Source organism: Crocodylus porosus, unplaced genomic scaffold (genome assembly GCF_001723895.1).
Source record: "Crocodylus porosus isolate Cpor-Errol unplaced genomic scaffold, CroPor_comp1, whole genome shotgun sequence".
NCBI classification, from domain to species: domain Eukaryota; kingdom Metazoa; phylum Chordata; order Crocodylia; family Crocodylidae; genus Crocodylus; species Crocodylus porosus.
The window spans coordinates 39,374,528-39,400,641 of NW_017728931.1; the positions used below are offsets into that span (position 1 = coordinate 39,374,528).

The following is a 26,114-nucleotide window of genomic DNA, read 5'->3' on the forward strand; positions in this document are numbered from 1 at the left end:
CTTTAAGAAAAAAACAACTCCTCAAAAACCCTCCATACTCACCGTTCCTGTCAGTGCGGGGTGATTCCCGCTGCTCCCTACTGCCCCGTGTCATGTGGGGGGCTCTGTACAGGCCTCCCAAATCCCTGAGGCTGCAGCAGTTGCCGGTGAGTCCTGGGGTTTTTCTCTGTTTTTTTTTATTAAAGGGTTGAAGCCGCAGAGGGCGAGGCACCCGTGGCAGGGCTGGGGGAGTGTGGAGGGTCAGGAGGCTCATACAGAGCCCCCCATGCAGCATGGGGCAGTGGGGATCACACCTCTGCCCAGCACCACATGGTGAGTTGGGGCTTTTCTTTAAAGGGCCAGGAGCCAGGGTGGGCAGGACAGCCATGGGGGGGCTAGGGGAGCAGGTGGGAGTTGGGGGGGGCTGCAGAACAGGGGATGGGGCCTGGCAGGGGTCTCCCCATGGTCCCAACCCCCTCCTCCAGGCCCCCTACCCCACCTCCTACTTACCAGCATGGAGTCCAGCTGCAGCTCCCTGCTGTAGCCACCAGGGACTATCCGAATCATCGAAGCTCTCCAAATCCTTTGCAAAGATTCAGAGAGCTCCAAATCAATTCAGATGTTTTAATTCTATTTGGATTCAGCAATTTGGCCACCAAATCAGGCTGAATCTTCTCTAAATTGAATCAACACCCATAGCTTCCCACAGCCCTAGAACACAGGGCCGGAGGCAGAGAGCAGGGCAGCAAATAAGGTGGGGAACACTGGACCAGAAAGCAAAAAGCAGAACAGCAGATCAGATGGGGGAAAAGAATTGGGATAGCACTTTGGGAGGACATGGGATCAATTCGTGGCACACCTCCCAAAAAGGTTGGCCTCTACTGCTCTATAGAGTGGAAGAGTGGCACAGAATAAAAGCAAAGTGAGCATTCAGTGACAATTACCCCTTAGGAGCAAATTTGTGATTTCCAGAGCATGGTATTTATGAGAGAAACAAATATACACAGAAGATCTCTGCTTGCTTTTAAGACATGAGATGTATTTGTCTATCTCTCACCTCCCACTCCTGCTGAAAATTTTTACACAGAATAATCCATCAATATTGTGTAATGTGGGAGTGTGCCTTTCTAGAACTGTGTACTAGAGGCATTACATGCAGAAAATCTGTTGGTCTGTTTGTAGTGCTAAGAGTTTGGCAAAAGAAGTCCTGGATGGTTGACATCTTTACTGGGGCAGAGTTCATTAGGATTATATTGGGATATATGGCTAGTGCCAAGGTATGAATTTCTAAGTGCAGGGATTAAGGCCCTATAATTTTACATGGCTTTATTTTTTATTTCTTTGGTTCTGAGGCTTGCTGTTAGGTATGTATGTAAAGACCAACCTTAAAGGATTCCTAAGATGGTGTTCTTGTTTATGAATATTTTGTTTTTGTACACCCATATGGACATACACACAATGATAATGACACACTTTAAGGATATCTGATATAGACTCCTATTTTTAATGAATTACAACTTGGCAAGAGTCTGACCATGGGGCTATTAGCAGATGTACCATCTAGCAATGCTCTCCTAAGGGTCTACACACCAGCTGGGAACTGTCAGCACTCTAAACATTCACTTTCCTTATCCCTATTTTCCTCGTATACCTCCAATGGAGGTTGCAGAGATGATAGTGAGTGGCCTTGCTTTGCTGGTTTTGTGCTGCCTGGGGAATGCCCCACTCTTTGGAATATGACCATTAGGGAGTTTTTAGGGCCTGTACCCTTTGTAGGGCCTGAACAATGCAAAGAGAAGTTATTGTGGCTCTGAATCTGGACCCAGGAGTTCAACCACACCTGCCTCCCTCTGGGGTGTTGGTTTGGACCTCTTTTCCATTATAAGTTGAAAATATTGGACAATTAAAAGAAAAGTGCTAATATGAAAGGGGTAACAGGTATTTGGTAGTACGCAGACACTGCTTTATTGGACATAACTGAAATATCTAAGGGATATGGAGAAATGGGATTAGCTTATCCTGCTTTGAAACTTAGGACATTGTCATTAGGACAGATTCATTGCAAATTTACTTACTAATAGAGACCTTTCCTTTCTTGCTGTAAAAAGGTCATGATTTTTATGGATCTGTTCATAATTTGTGGTTGCTTATTAAATTGCTTCTGTAAATATATTTAGACTATGTTTTGTTTATTAGCAAGTCGGTGTGAATGCCTTCTGTTCACCATTCTCAATATCCACCGTGTGATTCTTTGTTCAATCACCTAAATCACATAGAATTATATAGATGTTTCCTCACTGGATTGTACTTTCTCTCTTGCATGTGTGTTCAGACATATATACACCACACATACACACACACACACTGTTAATTTATAGGCAAAGATGAATCAACTATAGATATGGTTTTATTCACCTTTTCACACATGCTCTGAACGCTAGGTTTAGTTCATTTACTAACTTTGGAGTGATAGGGTCCAGCTAAAACACATAATAGCAAAACTAATTTGATCCTTGATTCTGCATTTGATTCTGTGTGAACAGATCCACGTGCCCATGGAGAGTTTTGTGGCAGGCTTAGTGTCATGTGCAAATCACAGATTGATCTTTTCTAGCCTGGCAAGGGGCAGCCTTTCTGGAGAGGGTGCCCTCACAAATACTTATTGTGGGGGACAAGTGGTCTGCTCAATGCAATTTGCCTTCTGAAAACACTGTACACAATAAAAACTAGCTCAACCAAATGTACATACACAAGCCATTCAAAAGGCTGGGAAAAACTATGAAACCAATCAGACAGTTTTATTTGCAAAAATATTTTAATTACTTCTATGCAACAATCTCCAAACTAATTCTCATGAATCCTTTTTATTGTATAAAGGATTTCTCTCTGGCTGTTAACATCTCATTACACAGCAGCTAAACTATCTTTTTTCCAGCTAGGAAGGTAGCACATATTATATTATATCAGCATCCCAAGGATAAAGGGAAGGTACAGCTGTTTAGTGCATATATCTACACATATATGCACTCTATACTATCCTCCATGCCAGCATGATAATGGATTCCAGGGACTGAAAACAAGGCATTTTTTCCTCCTTTTTAGCATTTTTATAAGTGGATCCCACTAGGGGGAGCTAGAGAATAAAGAATTTTTAACGAAGCAGGCTATTAAATTGTTTACGAATACAGTGGTGGACGTGCTAGGTGTCCCTTATCAGCAGAGCTGGTTGCTTTCCAGGTGGATAAAGTTCTTCACTGTGATGGCTTTTTGCTGTCTGAGAACATCAAGTCATGCTTCAGGGCCTGGTAGAGACTGACAAAAGATTCAGCCCAAGCATCCTTCTGGTGCCCCCGGGATTGGGCTGCCCTATAAACCGTGTAGACCATGGTCAACACTGTCCTTTCAAAATCTTCTTTCTTGAGGACCGTCGGGTAGTTAGACAGCTTGGCACTCAGCCTGCGGATCTCTGTGAGGCTCTTGGGGATAATGTCATTGCAGACAGTGTCAAATGCGGCAGCCTTCCTTAGTGAAGCTAACTCCTCGTCTTTGATGGAGATTCTCAGACCTTTGTCAATTTTAAGCTGAGCTAAAAGAAACTGGTACAAAATCAGAAAGGTATTTATCCTCTAATAGAAAAGGTACGGGCTACATACACATACAGATTCATAATATGTCTTTATTTCTTTTCTTTTAAAGAACATGTAGACAAAGTACTAACCACTTTGGCTAAAGCCAGAGATGAGCAGAGACTCTCTGGGTACATTTGCCTTTAAAATTCCACCAGCGCGCCTTAATTCTGTTATCCACCTATTGTGTGCCCAATGCCCATTACAGTGGTATTTGAATGCTTTTGTGTAAAACGAGTACTTAAAAATTGGACTCCGCTGTTTTAATCCTGTCTACACACCTCACTAAACACAGAAACAACTAAGCCTATGGGTGCATCTGCTGTACACTGTGCTATTGGTTTCATGGTCTTCACTCCCACAGGTGTATGCTTGCATGCATGCATACACACATATGCAGACACACACAGAGCTGTTATTGCAATTAACTGTTCATCTCTACCATCCTTACAAGTTGTTACTCTGATGCCACTGCTCTAGTTGTCCAAGGCTCCTTAAATGTTGTCCAATGGAACCTCTGCTTTTCCAATTCAGTCTTTTCTCGTCATGCTGAACTTTACCAGAATGTTTTCTAAACTATGCTAGGTGAAAAATACAATAATTTTCAAATGCGACCTAAACACAGGACTTGACCCCAGTCTATAGAAATGAAATATTAATACTGCCCATTACTACCCCAGGTTGTTTGCTTTCAATTTCAGTGTTTGGTGTTTGGTATCTTGGGTATTTTGCTTGATTGATTTAGTGTGATCTGCAATCAAGAAAACAAAATGGCACCAAGTGGCTAAAAGACAGAGGGTAGAAGTAGGATGTTTGCAATGAAAGGGCATTAGTTCTGGGTATTGACTTTCATGTTTATCCAATTGCATCCCCATTTATGCAATTCTCAAGTCCATTAGTTAGGTGCATCTAAGCACTGTGAGGTCAGAATTCCTTAAACAATGATGTTAGTGTTTTTAATCAGGAGTTCTCTTTGAATTGAGACATGCTTAGATCTGCTTTAATTTACTGAATGTTCTTGCATCTGTAATTTGGGATAAGTATATTTTACACATTAAGACGTACACATGCCTTTTGTCCTCTTTTTGGTATCCAGTAGTAGAATAACAAAGGTAAGAGATGGCATGGTTGGCAACAGAGGTAAAGCAAAGGGATATGGAAAAATAAAGAAGATAAAATGGAATGGAAATAATAACACCAGTCTTTTATGGGACTGGATATGCCATTGTTCCTAAATACTGAACCTCATAAAGCAAGTCCACATCTTCCAGTGAGTTCTGCAATACTGGATTAGTAAGGGCAGATGACGACCTCCTCATTCGCTGAGCAGCTGGGAAAAATACAGCTGAAAAAAATAAACAATGGAAAGAGAGATTTCAGTGATGTACACTGAGGGAACCAAGGCTTTTTCAATATCCACTATAACCAAAGTACAGGCTGTCTCAGAAAAGTACCCAGGATGAAACCTAGAAAATACGTTGCAAAGAACAGTCTCACACTGGGTCAGAGAATGAATTACTTGGACATCCTGGACTAGGCTGTTAGAGGCAGGAACCTGCATTTCATATAGCCTCTAATGCAGTGGGATCTTGTCCATGCCTGGTATTCATAGTGCAATATAAGGAAATAATGTCATACCATATTGCTTTGAATATAAGAATCCCATAAATTTAGTCATTCACAAATTTTCTGACTCTTGATTTAAGAAAAAAAATAAAACACCAATACTCCATGGTCAGTATCCACTCATTGCTGAAAGCAATCAATTTTGTCTATGATGCATCTAAAATTAATCTATCCAGAGAGTGTGACCCCACAAAAAAATCATTTTTTCAGAGCCCAGACCCCAAGTGAGGGGGGATGAGCCATGAAAAGAGAACAATGTCACAAAGATTTTTTTATAGTTCTGATTGCCTCCAAATCCAGAATGCTACAGTTCTAAATAAAATTTTAAACTTTTGGTCATTTTTATTTTTTTGAAAAGTTTTAAATTACTTTCGTAACTACTGGGTTGATAAAATTGCAACAAAATGTGTGTGGTTGTATGAGGAGATGTTGTGGCCATAACTGTCTGGGAAAAATTGCAAGAGGCAAGGATTGTTGTGGGTGCTATCTTTTATTGAATCAAATGTATGGTTGGGAGGTTAGGAGGGAAATAGACAAACTTTTGGGTACCAAGTACTCTTCTTCAGTCTTTGAGGGGAAAAAAATGACTCAGCTTAAGCTAAGCAGAAGATATAATAAAGATCTGTGTAAAACTCTATAGGTAGATAAAACCAGGATATAAGAAATATTATCAGGACACTAACAGAGAAGAGAAATGCAGCAGAAAGAATAACCTGGCAACTGGAAGAGTAAGACCATTCAAGAGGGGTGTTATCACCTGGTCACCTTTTTTGCCTGTTGTTTAGTTTTCAGAGTTTCACAGCCATCCTTTTTGGAAATTCAGTCGCTTTTGTCCTGCTCTTTTGTCTGGTATTTTGCATTGGCATTCCCTTTTTATTGTTGATAAGCAGCGTGGCTAAGAATCTGAGGGACAGTCTTTGCACACTGCCTCGAGAAAGCTGGAGTGTTGTTTAAAGCTTTAGTTGCTGGGCATGCAAAATTTTCCTGGAGCGACTATAATAGCTTTTATAGATGCTTGGCCCTGCTCCCTGGCCAGCTCTGACCGTTTTCATGCTTGATTCCCCAACCAGATCGCAAATATCTAGCTCTAACCAGAGTACAAATGATAGGATGAAACCTCATTTGCTGGTCCAATATGAATCCTGGCTCACCAGTAAACCCCTCACCCTTGGTCCAGGTTCCAGACAGCCCCCACACCTTCCCAGCTATTCTCCTCTATGGGAGGTAGCCTGCCATTTTGGATCATAGTAAGTCTGTGTGAGGCCTGAACACCAAAACTGAGAGCCTAAACCCACTTCCTGGCTGCCTCCCCTTCTATCAGGCCCCCACCTCTTGTTTGGGGCTTTTCCCTAACACACTTAGCTGCATCATCTTTTGCCCCTGGCAGTTACGTAATGCAGTAAAGTGCATAGTACTTGAAACTTTGAGAGCTAATTGCTTAGTAATTAAAACTTTTATCACTGGGCAATTAAAATTGTAATTGCTAAGCCGCTGGCTGAGATCCAGTCCATAATTAACGATGAAGGTTCATTATTAACTTTTAGATGCCCTTTCAGTGGAAACTGCCCAATGGACAGAGACCTGTACACAGATGGAAATTTTTGTGTTCATCTTCCTTATGTTGAAGAACAGGTAGATGGTGCAAGTTAAAGACACTACCGCAGTGTTTAACACATGGCTTTTTATTATTCTGTATGCTTGGATTATGTGTAGGCTTTTAGTTTTCCAGTTTTCAGAGGAAAAACATATTCTCTTGGTCTATTTTAATTTCATGCAGGTTTAGACAAATCACTGCCTGGAATTAGAAGTAGAGTGGAGTTGAAAACTGAAATTCTGGCTACAGAATTAACTATAGTGTTTCTTATGTGCCTCCATAATAGTGCCTTGTCTCCATAAAACTTTTCAAGTAGTGTACTAACTACGTATTTATACAGATCCTTGATCTACCACAGAAATACAGCAGCTATTTCAGACTGACACTGTATAGCAGCTTTTTGGTGTGGGAAGTAAGGAATTATACCAGCAACCAAATTTGCTGGGTGAGAATTTACATAAGCTGAATACACAGCTTCTTAAATTGGAATCTTAACTGTGACTAATCAGCTTTTTTGGTTTAAAACTTCCCCAGAAGACATCACTTCCTCAAGGACAGGGCCCCCTATCTTAATGTTATGAAACTGGTTTTCTATTGACTTCAATGCCTCTTACTGGATTAGTGACAACACACTTCCTGAAACGCCTTGGTTTTCCTGTTTGTCTTCAGCAGTGGTTCTCAATAGGGCTGTGCAAAGCTTCAGTCCCTGATTTGACTCGGCAGAGATTTGGCCCGATTCAATAGCTGACTCTCCAAATCCAAACCAAATCAAAGGACCCTTTAATCTCTCCGAATCAGATCGGAATCCTCTGAATCAATTCAGAGAGATTTGGAAAGATTCAGAGATTTGGGCATAGACACAGCTTTAAATGTTTTTTCTACATTACTGTTAGGTAGCAGGTGGCTTGTGAATGTTGCAATGGTGGCACACATGGAGCATCCCACAGAAGTACACTCAGCAGCAGACCCAGAAGTAGACCAGAAGCACTTTTGGTCTACTTTTGTGTCCACCAGGGAGTGCGCAGGGAGCCCCTTCATGACCCTCTGCCTCAGCAACTGGTACCTCCTGGGTCTGGGGTGGGCACCCAGGGTCCCCGTGTGGCCAACCACTGAGCTGGGGGGACATGGGGAGTCTCCTGCACACCCCCCGGTGGACCCAGAAGTGGACTGGAAGTACTTCTGGTCCACTCCTGGGTTTGCCGCTGAGCATGTGGAGGGTCCCCCCCCCGCACTTCAGTGGGACACTGCATCTGCCCCACCATCGCAGCATTCATGAGCCATGTCTGGTACCTTGAGGTATGTAGAAAAAAGCATTTAAAGCTATGTCTATGGCTGAATTGCTGATTCTCCGAATCAGCATTGAATCTTCAGATTCAGATTCAGCCAAATCTAATCGGGGCAGTGATCCAAATCAATGAATCAAAACACTGTCCCTGATTCAGGCCAAATCTGAATTGAATAGGGCCCACTTTGCATATCCCTAGTTCTCAACCATTTTGCACTCCAGGCATCCCTCTGTAACTTTTGTGAATTTAGCAAAACTCCACTTAAAAACTAATTGATTAGTTACAATGCGTAAAAAAGAATACAATTGGAAACACATTTTTTAAACAAACTGGAAAAAACAGTCACAAATAACAATAATACTGTAAATCAGGAAGAAGGCAGGACAGTGTGGCACCTTCTAGATTAACTTACTCAAAAAAGCAGAAACTTTCATAGACTGCAACCTACTTTGTTAGATACTATGAATGTGCTTGCAGGGGTACTAAATAGAAAGGAATAAGGTAATTTAAATATGAAGGACAGGGAAAAATAGAGAGAGAGGCCACTGCTTAGAGAAGTAAAGGTGACTTTAGAAAAGCAGAGAGGATAAACAGAGCATTTAACCTATTGAGGAATATAGGCTAGAAGGTGGGGAGATCTAGAATTTTGAAAAGGGGAGTACATGTAGTGTGTTGCATTATCACATATAACACAACATATCTTTCTCCAGGTAAAAAGCAACTAGGTTTTCAATGTGCTAGAGGCCTAATGTGCTAGGGCTGTATTATTCAGTTTAAGATTGAAGCAAAAACAAATATAGTTTTATTGGAATGTCCACTAATTTGCTATAGTTTATATTATTTATAAAAACACAACAAATTAAGCAAAAAATAATGTTTGCTTCTTTAATCCTTGTGTCATTAGAATTAAATGTTCATCTCTTTCAGATTCATAAGACAAAATCTAGCCTTCTTAAGCATCTTGACAGTGCATCCAATGTTTCACTGAAAGTTATTTCCATGGGTGGGGGGGAGGGGGAACTGATAGTCACTAAAGTTAACATTTTCATACCTAAGTTGAGGTTTTCGTCTACAGTTCAAAACAGTCTTCCAGGCTGTCATATAGGAGCTACGTTAAGGGGAGTAGCTCATACCAGAATTGCAGAAAAAGGAAAGCTTGATTAATGGAACATCAACACCATTAAAAAGTGTTGTTAGTGGAACGAGCTGTTTATAAAGAATCAGGTAGATTACAGTGAACCAGGAAGTCAAGTGACTCCCTCACTGATGCCTAAATTGAAATGCTGCTGCTACTGCAGGCAACTTGATTCAAACTTTGGTTGGACCAGGAATCAAAGAGGGGGTACAGTTGCATGACTTCTCTCTTCCTCCCCTTCTCCTCTCCCCCTACCCATCCCCATCCCCCACATCTGTCCAGGGCTAGAATGTGTCCTGACACAACTAATTCCAATTGATTGGCAGGTACAGATACCACCCAGGGCCATTGTCCTACAGGATCAGGCCCCTGCCACTCCAAGGGCTTCAGGGACCCAATCCTGTGGGACAACAGTCCCAGTTGCCTGGCCTAGGCACACATCTGCATGCAAGGAGCTGGGAACTACATGGCAGTGTCTTGCTCTGCAGCATGAAATATGAAATCACATGCAGGGGAACTTCTAGGATGTGCACCTTCAAGCTCAGAGTGGGGATTCCAGGGTGCCTAGCTTCTTTAGGAAATCTGTGTTGTCCTTCAGCTATCTGTCAGCTCCAGTGTCATATATGAAAAGGGTAGAGTAAATGCCAGAGACAATGGGACATCCTGGGTTGCCAGGATTGTGGAATATGGGCAATAAGTAAGGTGCCTGGCTTGCATTCCCAGGACATGGAAGCATCCACCTCACCTGTGTTTTTGCAGCTAGCATCTTTAAGAGCATCCACAGTTTGCTATAGCATGATTCTATGAGGTCTTTGATCAGGAGTTTGTAAAACTTGTTTTTGTCTCTGAGTAAAATTAATGAGACATTATGGATTCCTATTCAAAATTTCTGAGTTTAACTGTGACACAGTATTTACTCACATCTCAGACAAGGTGTTTTTCCCCATTTAGCATGGGTGGGGGATCTCATCTCAGATTTGCATACAAAGCTGGGAGGGAAGGGGCAGGCAGCTGCTGTAGCTATGATTCTGGCCCTGAGCCCAAGTTGGGGCTAGTCAGACCCACAGCAGGCACCTACCTCCACTTTACTCCCCTTACTGTCAGGCACAGCTTGGTTCCAGCTTGGGCTGGAGTCCCTGCTGGGCAAAGGGCACATGGAAAGTCCACCCAAGTCTGGTTAATCAGCAGCACCACTGCTGCTGCATGGCTTGGCAAGGGCCACACTTCCACATGCTGTGCTCTGGAGAGAGAACAGAGCCTGAACAGCATCTAACAGTAAGTGGGAGTGGAGGGAAAGAAAGATGCAGGGACTGTGTGGAATGAGGGGAGTGAGAAGAGGCAGGACTGGGAATGGGGGGAAGAGGCAAAGACTTTGATGTCATGGGGAAGAGGCAGAGATTGTGGGGGACAGAGGTAGAGGCTATGGAGAGTCGGGGCAGGGACTTCAGGTGGCAGGGGGACAGGAAGGCTGTAGAGACAAGAAGTAGGGGGGAGACAGAAGGCAAGGGGGCTTCCTGACCCTACTAGTTTGTGCTTTCCCTGTTGTAGTGGGGGGGGGGGGCAAATTCAAAACAACCCTACAATCATTAGATTCTATACGTGAAAAATTATCACAAATTTATACATTTTCCATATATAGAATCTAATTATTGGGGGGTTGTCTCAAATCCAAGATCATCTTAGATTCAAGAAAATATGGTGATACTGCACAGCATGCTATGTATTGTGTTGTTCATCCTTTGCAAGCAAAGATGACCACATCCAGTGGGGTGGGGGGAAAGGGGGAAGAAAGGAAGTTGGAAACAAAAGGGAGGGAGAAAAGAGAAAGGGAGAGAGAAAGGGAAAAGGAGAAAGAAGATAGGGGAAAGAGAAAGGAGGGGAGTGGAGGTATGTTGCGTGGGTATATAGGTGACTTACAAGCCCGATCTTTGCCCTGAACAACCTGCTGCAGCAGGAGCAGGAGAGTGACAAAGACTGGACATGAGAGGTCCTTGCTTTTCTGGCCACACACTTCCTCACTGCCTCTGCTGTACCCTGCTGCTTGAAGACCAGCATTATATGGCACCCTTAAAGGGATGTCATGGCACCCCAGGGTGCTGTAGCACACCAGTTGAGAATCACTGATCCACAGATTGTGATGCTTTAGGCAATGAGAGTTGAGTGATTCAGGGCTTGAAATACTGCAGTTTCAAATATGAGGTTAGCATGCATTTAGAAAATATAGTCTTTTTATATGGACCAGTTTTTCTATAGCTCCCTCTACTATTTGCCTGGCCCTCAAGACAGATATTAAACCCCTGCTATACTTCCAAGAAACTTCTGACTACATTCATAAACTTTTTCAGTGTTCAATTCTTATATTTCATTTTTATATTATTTTCTTGTGAGGCACTTTAATTTAGTCCCCAGCCACTCCTACCCTTCCCACACACATGCACAGTACTCAAATTGTTCCACCCGCTCCCCCACTGATTTACATTTCCCTCAGGGGTTGTGTGTGCATTTGTAGAATGCGATTTCTGGTTTTATTTACATAGACTTCACAGGCTTGTAAGCTTAGCACCCAAACTGAGATAAAGATTTGCAGCCAATCACAAGACAGTCTGTGTACAGTGATTATGAATTCTTCTAGAAACTTTTCTGCTGACTTGGCTTCCTCCCACACTAACTTGCAGCTTTGCCATGAGTTAGCTTTCCAATATCTAAGAACAGCACAGGAGCATTAATGTGACTTACCATCTCTTTACTGTTTTCCCCCCTAAAGGACTTTCCCGTAGCATTACTGAGTAATTATTCAACGGTAATATTCATTATGCTATGATGATGAGGCAGATGGTTCATGTCAGTACCAGTAATTATGAATGCCTGAAGGAAGGGGATTTCTGATCAGTATTATCATGTAGGGCCCAAAATAACACTTGGTGGAGTGTTATTTGTGCCATTGAAGCAATATTTTTCATTTATGCCACAATATTATCTAGAGGATACAGCTGAGTTCAGGCCACAATGTACTATGCACTCTGTATATAAATAATGAGAGAGAGTCCTGAAGCCCTTACAATCTAAATAGGCATGACTGACAAAATGGAGTGTGTCTTGGCCAATCTTCTTTTCACTGAAAGCAGGTTCCAATGTTCTAGGATGAGCAGGGCTGTGTGAAATGGCTATGTTTTGTTTCAGTCATAGATTTGGCTGTTTTGGAGGACAGTGATTCATTTTGGTGTTTTGGATCACTGTTCCATTTTGATTCAGCTGAATCTGTTTCGGAGTTTCGATACTGTTTCAGCACTCATTCGAAGATTCAGATCAGCCGGGGAGAGGCAGGAATAGCTGGGCAGCTGCAGGTTCTCCCGTAGCTCCTCCAGCTGTGCCTGCCTCTGCCCTGGTGGGGCAGCTGCAGGAAAAAGCCCCCTTGGCTGCCCTGTCCAGCCCCATTGTCTGCCTGGCCCCAGCCTCCTGGCACTTTAAAAAAAAAAGCCCCATACTCACCAGCTGTAGCAGCAGTGATCAGGTCCTCTGACAGCTCATGGCAGAACCCACCCCCCATGCAGTGCAGGACAGTGGGGGACAGCGGGGATACCCCTCTGGCCTGGCACCCACATGGCAGCTGCCCCATGGCATGGGTGCAGCATGGCTGGCCAGGGTGCTGCATGTTGCCTGGGAGCTGGGGCCACTGGGGTTCAGCAGTGCCAGGCTCTAGCCAACATGTGGAGCTGCCCCAGCTCCCAGACAGCATGCAGTGCCCTGCTGAGCTGCACTGCACCCATGCGATGTGGCAGCTGTCATGTGGGTGCCAGGTGGGGGGTGTGATCCCCACTGCCCTGCTCTGCATGGGGAAACTCTGCCATGAGCCCCAGAGGCCCCAATCACTGCTGCTGCAGCCAGAGAGTGCAGGGAGGGCTTTTTTTTTTTCAAGTGCCAGGAGGCTGGGACTGGGTGGGGGATAGGGCCGGGTTTCTCCTGTGGCTTCCCCCGCTGAGGCAGAGGCGGGCACAGCCAGAGGAACTACAAAAGAACCTGCAGCCACCCAGCTGTGCCTGCCTTTCCCTGGCTGATCCAAATTTCTGAATCAGTGCCGAAACAGTGTCGAAACTCTGAAACAGATTTGGCTGAATCAAAATGAAACAGTGATCCAAAACACTGAAATGAATCACTGTCCTCCAAAATGGCCGAATCTGAAACCAAAATGAAACAGCCATTTTGTACAGCCCTAACACACTCATCCTAGAATATTGGAACCTGCTTTCAGTGAGAAGAAGGTTGGGGGCTTCTCCCGTGGCTCCCCCCACCCAGGCAGAGGCAGGCACAGCCAGAGGAGCCATGGGACAAGCCCCCATGGCTGCCATGCCCGGCCCCGACCCCTGCCCAGCCTCCTGCTCAGCTCTTTAAAAGGAGAGCTGCAGGGCTTTGCCAAACTAATCCTGGGGGGTGCCTCCTAAACATTCTGAAACATCCAAAACAATTCCAAAACTTTTTGGCTTGTTTTGTTTAATTTCGGAGATGTTTCAAAGCCTTCCATTTCATTTCAGATTTGGTGTTTCGGGCTCTGAAATGGGCCGAAACACCTCTAAAATGAAACAGATACTGAAATTTTGCATAGCCCTAGAGTATGTATTAATGGGTGGAATGATCAAAGGAGATGGAAGAAACATATTTTCACACTGAGCACGTCTCCCACCATTTCACACTGAGCACATGTCCCCCACCATCCCTCTGCACTGTCTGGGAGTCCCTTCAGTTCTGCAACGTGTGCTTCCCCTTCCCCCTCTGCTGCACCACTGCGCTGTGCAGGCACACGGCTCCAGGCTCACTCCCAGCCCTTCCACCTGTGATGGGGTGGGGCCAGGGAGCCAGAATAATGGGGAGAGCAGTACCTAGGCAGGAGCCTTGCTCTATCCTGCCTACTTGTAAAAGACTCTAGAAATACAACAACTATTCCTTCCTTCTAACTATCCCACAAGCTCTGATAAAGGCTGCTACTGTGATTGCCCACTCAAAATGTGCACCAGCTGCCCTTTTAATTCATAGGTCACAACTGCATAGGTAATTATTGCATTACTGAAATATAATGTCAGGAGCTAAGCCTGCCATGGGTTGTATTTTGAGTCAGAGGCTCCTATATTTAAAATGGTTTTAAAAGCTATTTTCTTATTTCTAAAGTAACTGTGCTGGGATTTCCTTGGCTTCATTGCTGATGTGATAAATATTTTTCTCTCTCTTTTAAAAGTCATATAGTTTCATTTAAAAACTGACCAGAACTGATGGATTTTTTTCTCTTTCTTTCCACAGCAGGCTGCTGCTCCTTGTGTTTACCTCCTCATATATTATAGTAATTTATTCATAAAATGCATAATATTTTGCTTAGTAGCAAGCCTTTTTAAAGTAACTATATTTTCCCTTTCTTATGACAAGACATCATAATAAACTATTGGCTCTGGCACTGGATTGAGAACTTCACAAATGTCCATTTTTTTCAGTCAGATATTCCCCTGCTTAGTGTGACAAAATAAGAATCTAATCCAAATGGAGTCATGATGCGTTAGGGTACTTTTCATTCACTTCAATGGGCCATGGATTATTAGATTCCACATCTCGCATCCTAAGCAGCTAACATCAGCACGACCCATTTCTCTGACCTCAGTAGTGGGTTCTAGAACAGACCCTACAACTCTAAAGGGGGGAATCAAGGAAATACTGATTAGACAGCATCAGGATGCATATATTAGTCAACAGCAAGAGGAAGGCTGATTTCTGAAATTTCTTTTCCTGTCAGTTATCAATGCTGCTTCTACCCTGGAATCCTTGGGACTTTAAGGAGGGTCACATCATCTAAGATGATTGTTTTTGTCCCCATCACATTAGAAGTTAAGTACCACCAGATGACAGCTTCAGGCTCTACAGTGTGTCCAGCCCCATCCCCCACAGTAAAACCATCCTATTCTTCTCAAATTCCACAGCTTTGGGAAACAGTGCTCCTGGACATCAAAGAAAAAAGTCAGTGCATCCCAGATGGTAGCATAAGTATTCCTTTCTGGACGTATGCTACAGCCAAAAGGAGGAGCAAATGTGATTACTACCAAATGGACACTCAGCAATAGATGTGCGCATGTGTGTTTCTGTATGTGTGTGTATAAGAGCATGTTAAGAAAAAAGAGAAGGCCCATGTGGCAATTGGCAAATGACAATGTAAAACAGAAAGAATCTCACAAATTTTCTGGTTAATTTTGCATGCAGCCCAATCCCATAGTTTGAAGCAAATGTTTTTCATGAAAGTCTCTTTTGGCAGTTCTGTTTTATTCTGAGCTGCGACACACCCAGAGACACTGGAAGATCTAATTATGCTCTGAATAGTCCGAGTTGTTCCCTTGATCAGGCCTATTCCTAAAATTAGTCCAGATTCCTGTCAATAACCAGCAGTGATCTGTATAAAGTATGTGGCCCCATGGCCATAGTTGACTTCAACCAGGTACATATACACCTGGATCCTAGCTAGTGTTTTGTCTCTACTTTCAATCCACCCAGGTCCCATCGCAGTGGGAAAACACAATTATTCTTATTTCCTTCAGTGTCTCCCATGAGGAAATTCTACTTTGGCCCTTGCCCATGTAACATGGATCATGAGGGTTTCATAAACAGGCAACACAAAACTGACAGAAAGACAGTAATGCAAGTACACAGAGGTGACCAGAGTTATGCAGTGGTTTGGAGGGAAGTTCAGTGGAGATCAACCTGAGCTAATTTGCATACACTCCTTCCAAACCGAGGAACAGCCCTAATGGGAAAGACAATGCTAGCTATAAATAATGCTACACTCAGGTTTTATTATTTGTTGGGGTTAGGCCTTTCCTGCATTTCTTGATATCATGTCATATCATAGGACGTGGAATGGGGTGGGTCACCTGGACCATGGCCTGACCAACTTTTAGCATGTTTATTTGTATAACCCACAAATACGCAATTGTCATTCCAGTTAAAACTATATCGCTGTTTTTTAACTGCATAGCTAAGTAAATTAACGTGCTAAAACTTGGTTGGGCCATGGCCCGGGTGGCCCACCCTGTTCCATGGCCTATGTGGCATATAATGGGCAACAAAAAGAGGACCATCATCTGGGCCCTGTTTTGCCTGTTTTGCAGCACTCTGGTAATTGCATTCTGCAGTGAGTGGAGCTCAGGAATCTGGAGGGCTGTGCTGAGAGTAGTTATCTTATTCATAGAAAGGCATTTCATTTGATCAAGACCTTTCTTATTTCAGATAATCCCAAGCATTTGACAAGCAAATGAGTTGAAAGCTGGCAAGACAGTGCCATTTGTATAGGCAAATATAGCAACCATTCTATACTCTGTGATAGTTCACAAGCCCCTTGGGGCTAGGTACAGACATTCAAAAATCCCAAGGCAGAATCTAAGTTACATGGTTTTCTGTAGGTGGCATAGTTTAAATAGGTAACAAATAGAACCTATTTAGTGTGGGGAGAGAAAGGGCAAATCTTTGGCCAGGTTCAGCCATTTTTAAACCAGTCAGTGTGCACCAAACTTCTGTTCTGTTATGGGTATAGATCAGTTTCTGATCACTTACACTGGTAAAAGTAATATCTGTACCTGGCCAGGGAAGCAGAAGTCATTTTATTGAGAAGATTGTTGGACATCTCGCTGTGGTTATTTTTTGTCTTTTCCAGAAGTGACATCACCAGAGACATGCATGGGAGAATTTGCTTTAACAACTTGCCTGTAGTATTTCTAAAAGTTCATACCCACAACCTAGAAGTACACTGCAATATAAACATCAGAAACGATCACTAATCTAGGTATGAGATCTTAAACCAAAGATACTCTTAGAGTTTTTACTTCAACTTCTTCTATAAATAACTTGTCTCAGAGGGATTTAAGTCAGATCCACAATAATTTGTAGTTATGTTATCTAGTAAGTGACTATTGATTGTGGTTTTTTAAATAAGTTCCTGAATTAATACTGCAAGTACTTAATCAAACATCACTCTGGTGTTATTGCTGTTTGACTAATTCTGAAGTATCTCTTAGTCCCAGACTGACTGTCACTCAGTTCAAAGCCACTAAATGTTTTGCAGCCAAAGAAAACCATTCTGTGCTACACCTTTGGCAGACCTTGTTCTGTACCTGGTACAAGAAGAGTAGCCTCTTACTGAGAAGGTGGGTGTAGGCCCATGAGGGAAAAGCAGTAAGCAGTGAAGGGAGGAATGCGATCCATCTAGTGCACATTACCTGGGTTTCTATTAATAAGAGATGAGCAGATTTTGTATAATATTCCCATCTGCCCTTATTTTTTGGCCTGCGCTTGCCTTAACCCCAGAAGGGTATATGTTCTACAGTCCAATAGAGTGTTCATAAAATGAATGGTCTACACATGCCTGAACTTTGCCTGACCAGCATTTCAATAGAGCGTGGAATAGGTTCTTTATCTTTCTTGACATTTTGCCTTTTCCATCAAAAATCCTAGGTTAAGAATGATTTAGTGTTGTAGTATAAATCATGAGAAATGGAAAGGGAAAGTGTTGGAGGAAGAGCAGAAGGAACAGAAAGAAGGGAAAGAAAAGGCTCGTTTAGACTGATTCAGAGAGATAAGGAGAAACACCATATTGCCAAAGGCCAGTTTCTGTAACCCTTGTGCGACCTCTCACTCACTCAAGTAGCCCCCTAGACAATAAATGTTGCATAAAAATCCCCTCTAGTGGCCTACGCTACTGGCATGTGAAAGTCCCATCGACTTCAAAGGAAAATGGCAGTGCAATAAAAAGGAATTATTATAAAAGAAGAGTAAATCAGCAGTTAAATAAAACCAAATAGCACCTGCCTATTTAGGTTCCCGTAATAGAATCTAGAACTTCGGTGTTTGAAGCCTTAGAGTAAAAATGATGATGATGAAGAAAAAGAAGAACTCTCTTTTTTTCCTGCCCTGTTAGCTAGAGAGAGGTATAGACATTTGGATTTTTTAAATAATAAAAAGAATAATTAAGAACCCAAAATGAAGCTGCTAGGGTTGAAAATCTGACTATCCAGATCAGGACACAGGAAACGCAAATCACCACTGGAGTGCACAAGAAAAGCAGTATGGTTGGTTTAATAAAAGGTACCATTTTGGAACCAAGAGTTCTAGTTTTTTGTATGTCTTTTTTTTCTCAGACCAACATGGCTACCAAATACGCCCAAGAAAAGTGAGGAATTTCAATGTTACTTTCAGGTAAGTTCTACTTTTAAAGTCTTTTAAAATTAACAATGATTTATGTACAATTATTTAGTTGTGTAGGTAATTACCAGCCCTTGAGTTTACTTTTAATTCATTCAAATTACCTATTTTCTAAAAGCATTTTTCTAATCCAAATTCTTTCTCATATTACACCTGAACCTTTCCCCATACATTGTTGTAGGCACCATAGTCACAACAAATCTTCTGCTATAGAACCCCTGAGATGTGTCATTCCCGGAGGGAAAACAAATATATTATAAATTCTGCCGTGTAGAGCAATTTTAGTATAACAGTTTAGAGGAGCAAATCCTTCCCTGGTAATGGAGCACTTATGATAAAATGTTACGGTGCATCACTCAGGAAGATCTAAAAGGCTTTAACCCATTTCTAGTTTCTAGATGAAATATAGGAGTATTTCAGGAAGCTGAGATATGTCTGTGAGAGAGAAAAAAGAGGGAAGGGGTGGGAAACTATCTTAGCTTTTACCCATATCTATTCTGAGTGAATTAAAACTCCTCCATTGATGGCAGTTAACTAAAACATTTACTCATCTGAAATTATATCATTTATGCACTTTTTACTTGTGTGAGTTTCAGGTATCAGCATGACCTAAATCCATCCTGTATCTTTTCTGCTTCCTATGATTATGAAGAGAGATCTAACTGGAAACTTTGTGCCCATATGGGAGAGAAGACTGTTAAAAGAGGGCTATACTAAATTCAGTTTGCATTAGATGACCTGGAGACAAATAAGAGGAGAGTCACTGAAAAAAAAAAAAGAAGGGAATGGACTGCAGATGAATTGCTGCTACTACTACTACTACTGCAACATTGCCAAGAAATTGCTTCCTCTTGTGCTACACATCCCACAAGCACACAGTAAAAGACGGTCCTTGCTTAGAACCTGAACAGGGAGAAACAAAATGTTATCTCCATTTTTCAGATGGGCAACTCAGACATAGAAGGATCTTAGTCACCTGGCAGGGGGTCTGAAAGAGATGGGAACTGAACCCATACTTCTTAAATCCCTGCCTAATGCCTCAAACTCAAGACCATCTTTCATCACTGTCCTTTTTCATGTATCACAGAATAACTTCTTCCAAAAGTCCTTACCACTGGCAGTCCTAAACAATTAAAAGAATTTGAAATTATTTTCCAGAGACAAATAAAGTAAGGATGGTCTAGTGGTGTAATCTACTTTCATTTCTTACTCTGAGGAGCAGAACACGGCAGGGAGGGAAAAAGCAAAATTATCTATTGGTGCTTTTGGTAGATGCTGCACGCAGCACTTGGTGGGAAGGTCAACACAAACAAAACAATATGAATTTTCAGGCTCATGAAGGAAAGAGAACACTGGAAACCAAGAAAACAACTGAAAAACCCCACTGATATTCAGCAGCTTTGAAAAGCTAACTAATCATTTTTCTTTTGCACATCTGAAAGGCCAACAGTGGAAAACACTGCTGCTTCCAAATCCGTAGATGCCCCTTTACTTTTTATCAGTGTATCTTTCAGCTGCAAATGGCAAATCTCTTATTTCTGAGCCAGAATGTGGTGAGCTCATGTGTACTGCTTTACTGGGTAGCGGTGATATGTCCAGAAGGATGCATAAGCTAGACCCTGTACCCAGGGGCAGATCCAGGAGGGTGTACAGATGCACTTGCACCTCTTTGAATCCTGCTCCACCCAAAATTTAAAACCAACTGCCTGGCAGTGGCAGCAGCATTTCTAGTCAAGCAGCACTGAGGGAGTCAATTCACTTCATGGCTCATTATGATCTACCCAATTCCTTCTAAACACTTCATCCCACAGATGTTAGCAACCCTCTCTCCTATTTAATAGTCTTGATGGTCAAGCAATCAAGTTATCCTTGTTGTGCACTTCTACTGTTTGTTAGCTGCTCCTGGTGATGAAGCTCCCATTTGATAGCCCTGCAGATGTTTTTAACGCCTTCCAATGAAGTTATATTTAGTTTTGCTTCCATCTTAAATGGAATAATACAGCCCTAGGCCTTAATATATTAGTAAAGCTTCTAGCTTATTTTTAATTGCAGAAAAATATGTGTTGTGTTATATGTAATGATGCACCTCACCATTTTCAAAATTCTAGATCTACCTATGCCAGTACCCTTACCCTTAAGGAAAATAAGGAAGTCTGCATGAAAAGAAAGTGCAAGAGAAAGCTAGTGGCTGTGTAATAGCTTCTTGCCAGCACAGTTATTGAACATCTGTTATGAATGATCACATTTTAGTATTTTTCTCTCCAGAGACCTAAGGAATGATACTTTGATACCTGAAAGGTTGTGCAAGTCTATGCCAACCATGCAGTTGGTTCAATACAAGGTATCACCCTCAAAGATCCTTGCCTTTCATATTTTTGTAGTGATTCTGCTGTAGGAAGACATAGGACAAATTATGGGGCTGTAAGAAATATGAGAGACCAGAATCCTAATGCCTCTATTCCCTTTTCTCTAATAATCAGAGCACAAAAAACTTTTGCATCCCTTGGACTGCTGAAAACTATTATAATCCCTTTTCCATGTAGAACTGAACAGAAGCTGCATGCATCTCTCTTACTACCTATTTGATTTTTTTCCCCCAACACATTTAATTCCATTGTGTTTACTCTCCTTTTGTTTAATTCTCTCTTGAATGGTCCAATGAAATAGCTTTATTAGAAGAAATCCACAATTAAATGTGACTACTTTGAGTACTACGACTCAAAAATTAAATCAATAGCCACTTTGGAAATGCATTACCTACCAGGTAAAAATCTGGATTTTGCTTCATTAACTATCAATTAAACTCAAATATCCAATTATAATTTTTCATTATTACCTGTTAGCTCCATCCAGGCAGAGGACAAAAATAAGGCCATATAAATTAGGTAGGCAAAACTTTTCAGTGGAATTTGGAACACTTTTTTTTTAACAGTGAAGGTGATTACCATTATAACAAGCTCCCAGGGGAAGTAAAAGCTTTTCCATCTCTTGATGTCTTCAGCTCTAGTTTGGCTTGCCTGTCTGCAAGGCATGCTTCAGTCAGATACTGCAGTGGGCTTAATTCTGAAGTAGCTGGATGAAATTCTATGGCCTGAATTATACAGGAAGTCAGACTGGGTGACCCAATAACCTCTTCTGCCCATACAATCTAGGAACTGATCACAGACAATATGTGAACAAGGAGCCAGATTCTTATAGTTTCATAGATGTTAGGGTTGGAAGGGACTTATTAAATCATGGACTCCAACCTCCTGCCCTGGACAGGAATGAGTGTTGGGGTCAGATGACCAGGTATCTGTCCAATCTCCTTTTAAACACCTCCAAGGAAGGGGACAGCACCACCACCCTTGGAAGCCTATTCCATATTTTGGCAACCCTCACGGTAAAGAATTTTTTCCTTATGTCAAATTTGAATTTGCTCCCTTCCAGTTTGTGGCCATTATTTCTAGTTACCCCAACAGGCACCCTGGTAAACATTGTATCCCCTATTTCTTGCTGGCCTCCCCGATGAGCTTGTAGGCGGCCACAAGATCACCTCTCAGCCTCTTCTTGAGGAGGCTGAAGAGGTTCAGGTCTTGCAATTAGTCCACACAGAGCTTTTTCTGTAGGCCTTTAACCAGATGAGTGGCCCTCTGAACCCTCTCCAGGCCATCCATATCCCTCCTGAAGTGCAGTGCCCAGAACCAATGCTGCATAGAGGGAAAGTATCACCTCCCTAGACCTGTTTGTAATGCACCTACTTATGCAAGAAAGGGTGAGGTTAGCTTTACTTAACACTGAGTTAATTGTCCTGGTGAGATTAATCCACTTCTAGTTTCACAGACCAGACAGGCCAATACCCAGTGATGTTAGCTATCAGTACACACTCAAAACTGCCAATGAATTTTCTTTACTTGGTTGATTAGTAAGACACTGTCTCCCAAAGTCCCTTCCCAATTCAATTACATTTGCAGATAGAGAACATATGAATCTTTCTTCTTGCTTTCCTACTTCAAAAATAGGAAGAGCCCAGCTGTTTTTCCAGATGTCAGTTGAACTCCAGTGTCTGTGCACCTGCTGCTAGTTTTCTTAATGACATGAAGATGTGTTGGATGGAGAAAGCATATAACTAGCTTTGTCTGCTAAGAAGAAGGGAATTACTGAGCAAATCAACTTTCCTGGAAACAAGGTCTCTTCAAAGCATCATGTATGCTCCAATAGTGATGATAAAAAAGAGAGGTATGTGAAAGTAGCTAAGAACAGAAGTTAGATGTGGATGTGTTTGAGTAGAATTGTGCACCTGTTTTGCTCAGACGAATCTGAAGCTGCTTGACTCAGAGACAGGAGTTTGAAACGTAGTCCAGTTGCACAACCAGAATGAAAGCTGCTGCTGTCTATCTGGAGTCTATTATTCTACGTGCTGTTCATAGCTAACATAAAACATCTTTAATAGGATGCAACAGAAGCCTGGCATAAACATTTGGAAAGCACGCAAATGTTAGTATATGGCACATCAACAATTTTTGGCACTGCCAAAAATTCATCAACAATTTTGAAGTATGAATATGAAATGCATCCTAACGTGAGTCAAAAACCAGATTTTTCATTCTTTGGGGCTATCCTTTCTTCATTTACACTGCTCTCAAATTCATGTGTTCACAGTCAGCTGTCTAAAAGCTGAAGGTGATGCAGGACTGGGTTGCTACTAGGACATTAAGTGAGAATACTAAGCTAAGATAAACCAAACCTATTGCAAACTTCTAAAGCTAGTTGGACATTTTGGGCGAAATTCTTAGAAGTCTTAAAAGCAGCATTAAAACCTCATCAAATTGCCTGAGATTTGAAAACCCAGTGCTGAAGTTCAGAGCAGAGGAAGAGCGTAGATTCAAGTTCACCAAGCTATGTGATCAATAATGGCATGAGAACCTCTTTCGGTTCCCTATTGGAGGAGTAAACGATGACGGGTGCTGAGCGTTTACAGGTGCCATCAAACCTAATGAAAACTGTAGCTTTTCAGCACCTCTTCCCTTCCTCCAGTTCTGCAGAGTCTCACACTGGTTCAGAGGCTCTCCAGCCAAGTGGATTTTGCCACATTGGTCAATGTCTATTTGACAAAATGATATTTCCTCCCACCCTGGCTTTCCTGCTCCTGCAGTTTGTTGATCTGCACTTAGAAAAAAAGGATTTTGTCTTCCAAGGAAAATAACCCAAATACAAATTTATCAAAAAATGCTAATGACATAATGTCATAAAATGAGGAAGGTTGAATTCAGGACAATAATCCCTCCATGGAGACAGAATTGCATAACTATCTCTAAAATGAAATGGCTGCTGGGGTGAAATTATTTTGGGGCGTTACTGCCTGATTGAAGCCTAAGGGCTATTCCCTTCAGGCACCCTTGAGGGCTGGGTGAACTAGTCAGGGAAGCTGACTGGGGAAAGTCTTGAATAAACTGCTTGGATTTAAATGAACTGTCATATACTTCTGCAAAATAAGTTTTTACTAATTTGATTTATTCTTTCATTGCTAATAACTGCCTGGAGCACTGCACTGAAATTGTGCTTCTTTTCAAATGTTTTTTCCCTCATGTCACATGTTCTGTGGATTGTTATCATAGGGCTTCTTGTGACCACTTGAGCTATTATTTACCTTGAAGTCCTTTGGGGCAAGGAGTCATGTTTTTGTTCAGTGTTTGTCCACTCCTAAGCACAGTGGGGTCTTGGTGCAGCTCTTAGACACTACCACAATACAAATAATGAAGAAGAATGCACATTGCTTTGTTGTTGCTGAGCTGTTCACGTGCCTTGGTCTGTGGTCAGCAAGTGACTTGACAATTTCTTTTTTTTTAATTAAAAAAAAAAGATCCTTGGAAATATGTTGTCAACAGAGCTCACAAAAGAAATGCATTAGAATTTGCAAATAGATAAGAAAAGGAAAATACAATAAACTGTAAACAGCTCCTTCTATCTGAAATGAGGTTAGAAAAGTGAACACACTCTTTTTTAGCTCACCTAGTATCAGCAGCAGAAGAATGTGGCCTGGCTCTTGGCATGGCTGCTGCACCCTGGAGCAACATGTAGCTGCAGCAAAAGCCATATTTTTTTCTCCCCATCCCCATCAGTGCCTGGAGCAGTTGTTCCTGTTGACCCACCCTTGTTACACCACTACCTAGTACACCTATTGCCTAGGGGATGAAAAGGTCTAGTTTGAGGTTCAGATGCCTTAATGTGTGATGACTTCAATGAAGTTTAATGTTTCTGTATGACAGCCTCCATCTTGGCTGACATCCCAGCTTGAATCAGGAGCCTCTGAAACTCCTGAGTGTCTACAGCATGAGCTGAAAGGCCAGACTCTGAAGGTAGGGGCTATAACAGAGTTCCTTTCCTGTGGATCAGGCACAGAAGAGGACACAACACACACAACTGTGCATTACACATGGTTGCACTTATGCCAGGACAAAATTTGTATCGACAAATCTAACTACTAGATACATGGAACTCTATTAATTAGTAGGGATCTACGCAATTCACAATTTTGCATTTTTCATGGAAAATGTGAAAAAGGTGGTTTTGCAATCCCTGCAAAAACTGGCATTCCCTGATATTTTGTACAGAATCACTGGGATGGGGTGGGACCACCAGTGCCCCTTGGTCAATTGGGCGGGGAGATGGGCAGAATTCACTGTGAAAAGACCATGAAAATATGCCATGAGTGGTTCACAATTTTTCGTTCCCCTTCATATAGGGAAGTAGATCCCTACTAATTAGCTATTTTGCTCTATGGTCTTGCCTGTATTGCTGTTTAAAGCAATATAAGTTCCTGGCAGCACTTGTCTTCACCGTCACCCTCCATGGGTGCACATGGGCTAAACAAAGCCAAGCACCTTGATCCACAAGCTCTGCTAGCTGCCAGCAACCTTCTTATGTAGATTTCCACAAACAAGTGCACAATCCTCTTCTAGGCTGTCGGCTGCTTCTTCCAGGTACACTAGTTGAGTTTCTGGAGGGTTCACAGGGATCTGAAAATTGGGGGGCAGCCCAGTCTTCTGCAGCTGGGAAAATTTTGGATAGAAACAAGATAATGTGAGAGAGAGAGATGGAGGGTATGCTGTGTGAGAGGGGACAGAGGAGGGACTGGACCAATTAGATTATGCAGACATGAGCATCAAACCAGAGCCAAAAAGCAAGTCTGTTACTCATTCCACTAAATATGTTTGATAGAAGAAAACTGACATCTTGGTAGTTCATTAGAATCAGGAATATAATTGTGAGCCACACTTCAATATGGTGCAATATGGTTCCTGTTCCCACTGGAGAATTTAATCCAAGAGTACATATTCCTTTACTTTCTGCATTCAAGTCTTGCTTGTACCTACTCTTTGTACTGGAGCACAAAGGAAGAAATAACAGTGCCCCTTCTTCTCCCTCTTTGCATTTCTGCATGAATACAAGCAAGCCTTAAACTTCCTAGTTCAAGCAGATCCTAAAAAGCCAGTTGCACCTCTGTGTGTGTTTTCTATAATTTCTGAACTTTTTGACTCCCAGAACTTTTGGCAGGAAAGTCCAGAGAATGAGAAGTTTTTTCTCTTACAGGAAATGCATGGTCTCATTTACGGATCAGGAACTGTGCAGCTACGTTGATTTATGCAAGCAGTTTTTAACTGGAA

The 26,114-nt window shown here is 42.1% G+C and overlaps 1 protein-coding gene across 1 annotated transcript in view; it reads right to left on the bottom strand.

Moving 5' to 3' along the window:
- Positions 1 to 2,655: 2,655 nt before the first annotated feature.
- FAM180A (family with sequence similarity 180 member A) overlaps positions 2,656 to 26,114 on the bottom strand; it is a 32,456-nt gene continuing 8,997 nt past the window's right edge. The window contains exons 2-3 of the mRNA XM_019544658.1: positions 4,850 to 4,950; positions 2,656 to 3,575 (exon numbers count right to left, since the gene is read on the bottom strand). Coding sequence (XP_019400203.1) covers positions 3,231 to 3,575; positions 4,850 to 4,950 — 446 coding nt within the window. The 3' untranslated portion in view covers positions 2,656 to 3,230. The remainder of the gene's footprint in view (positions 3,576 to 4,849; positions 4,951 to 26,114) is intronic.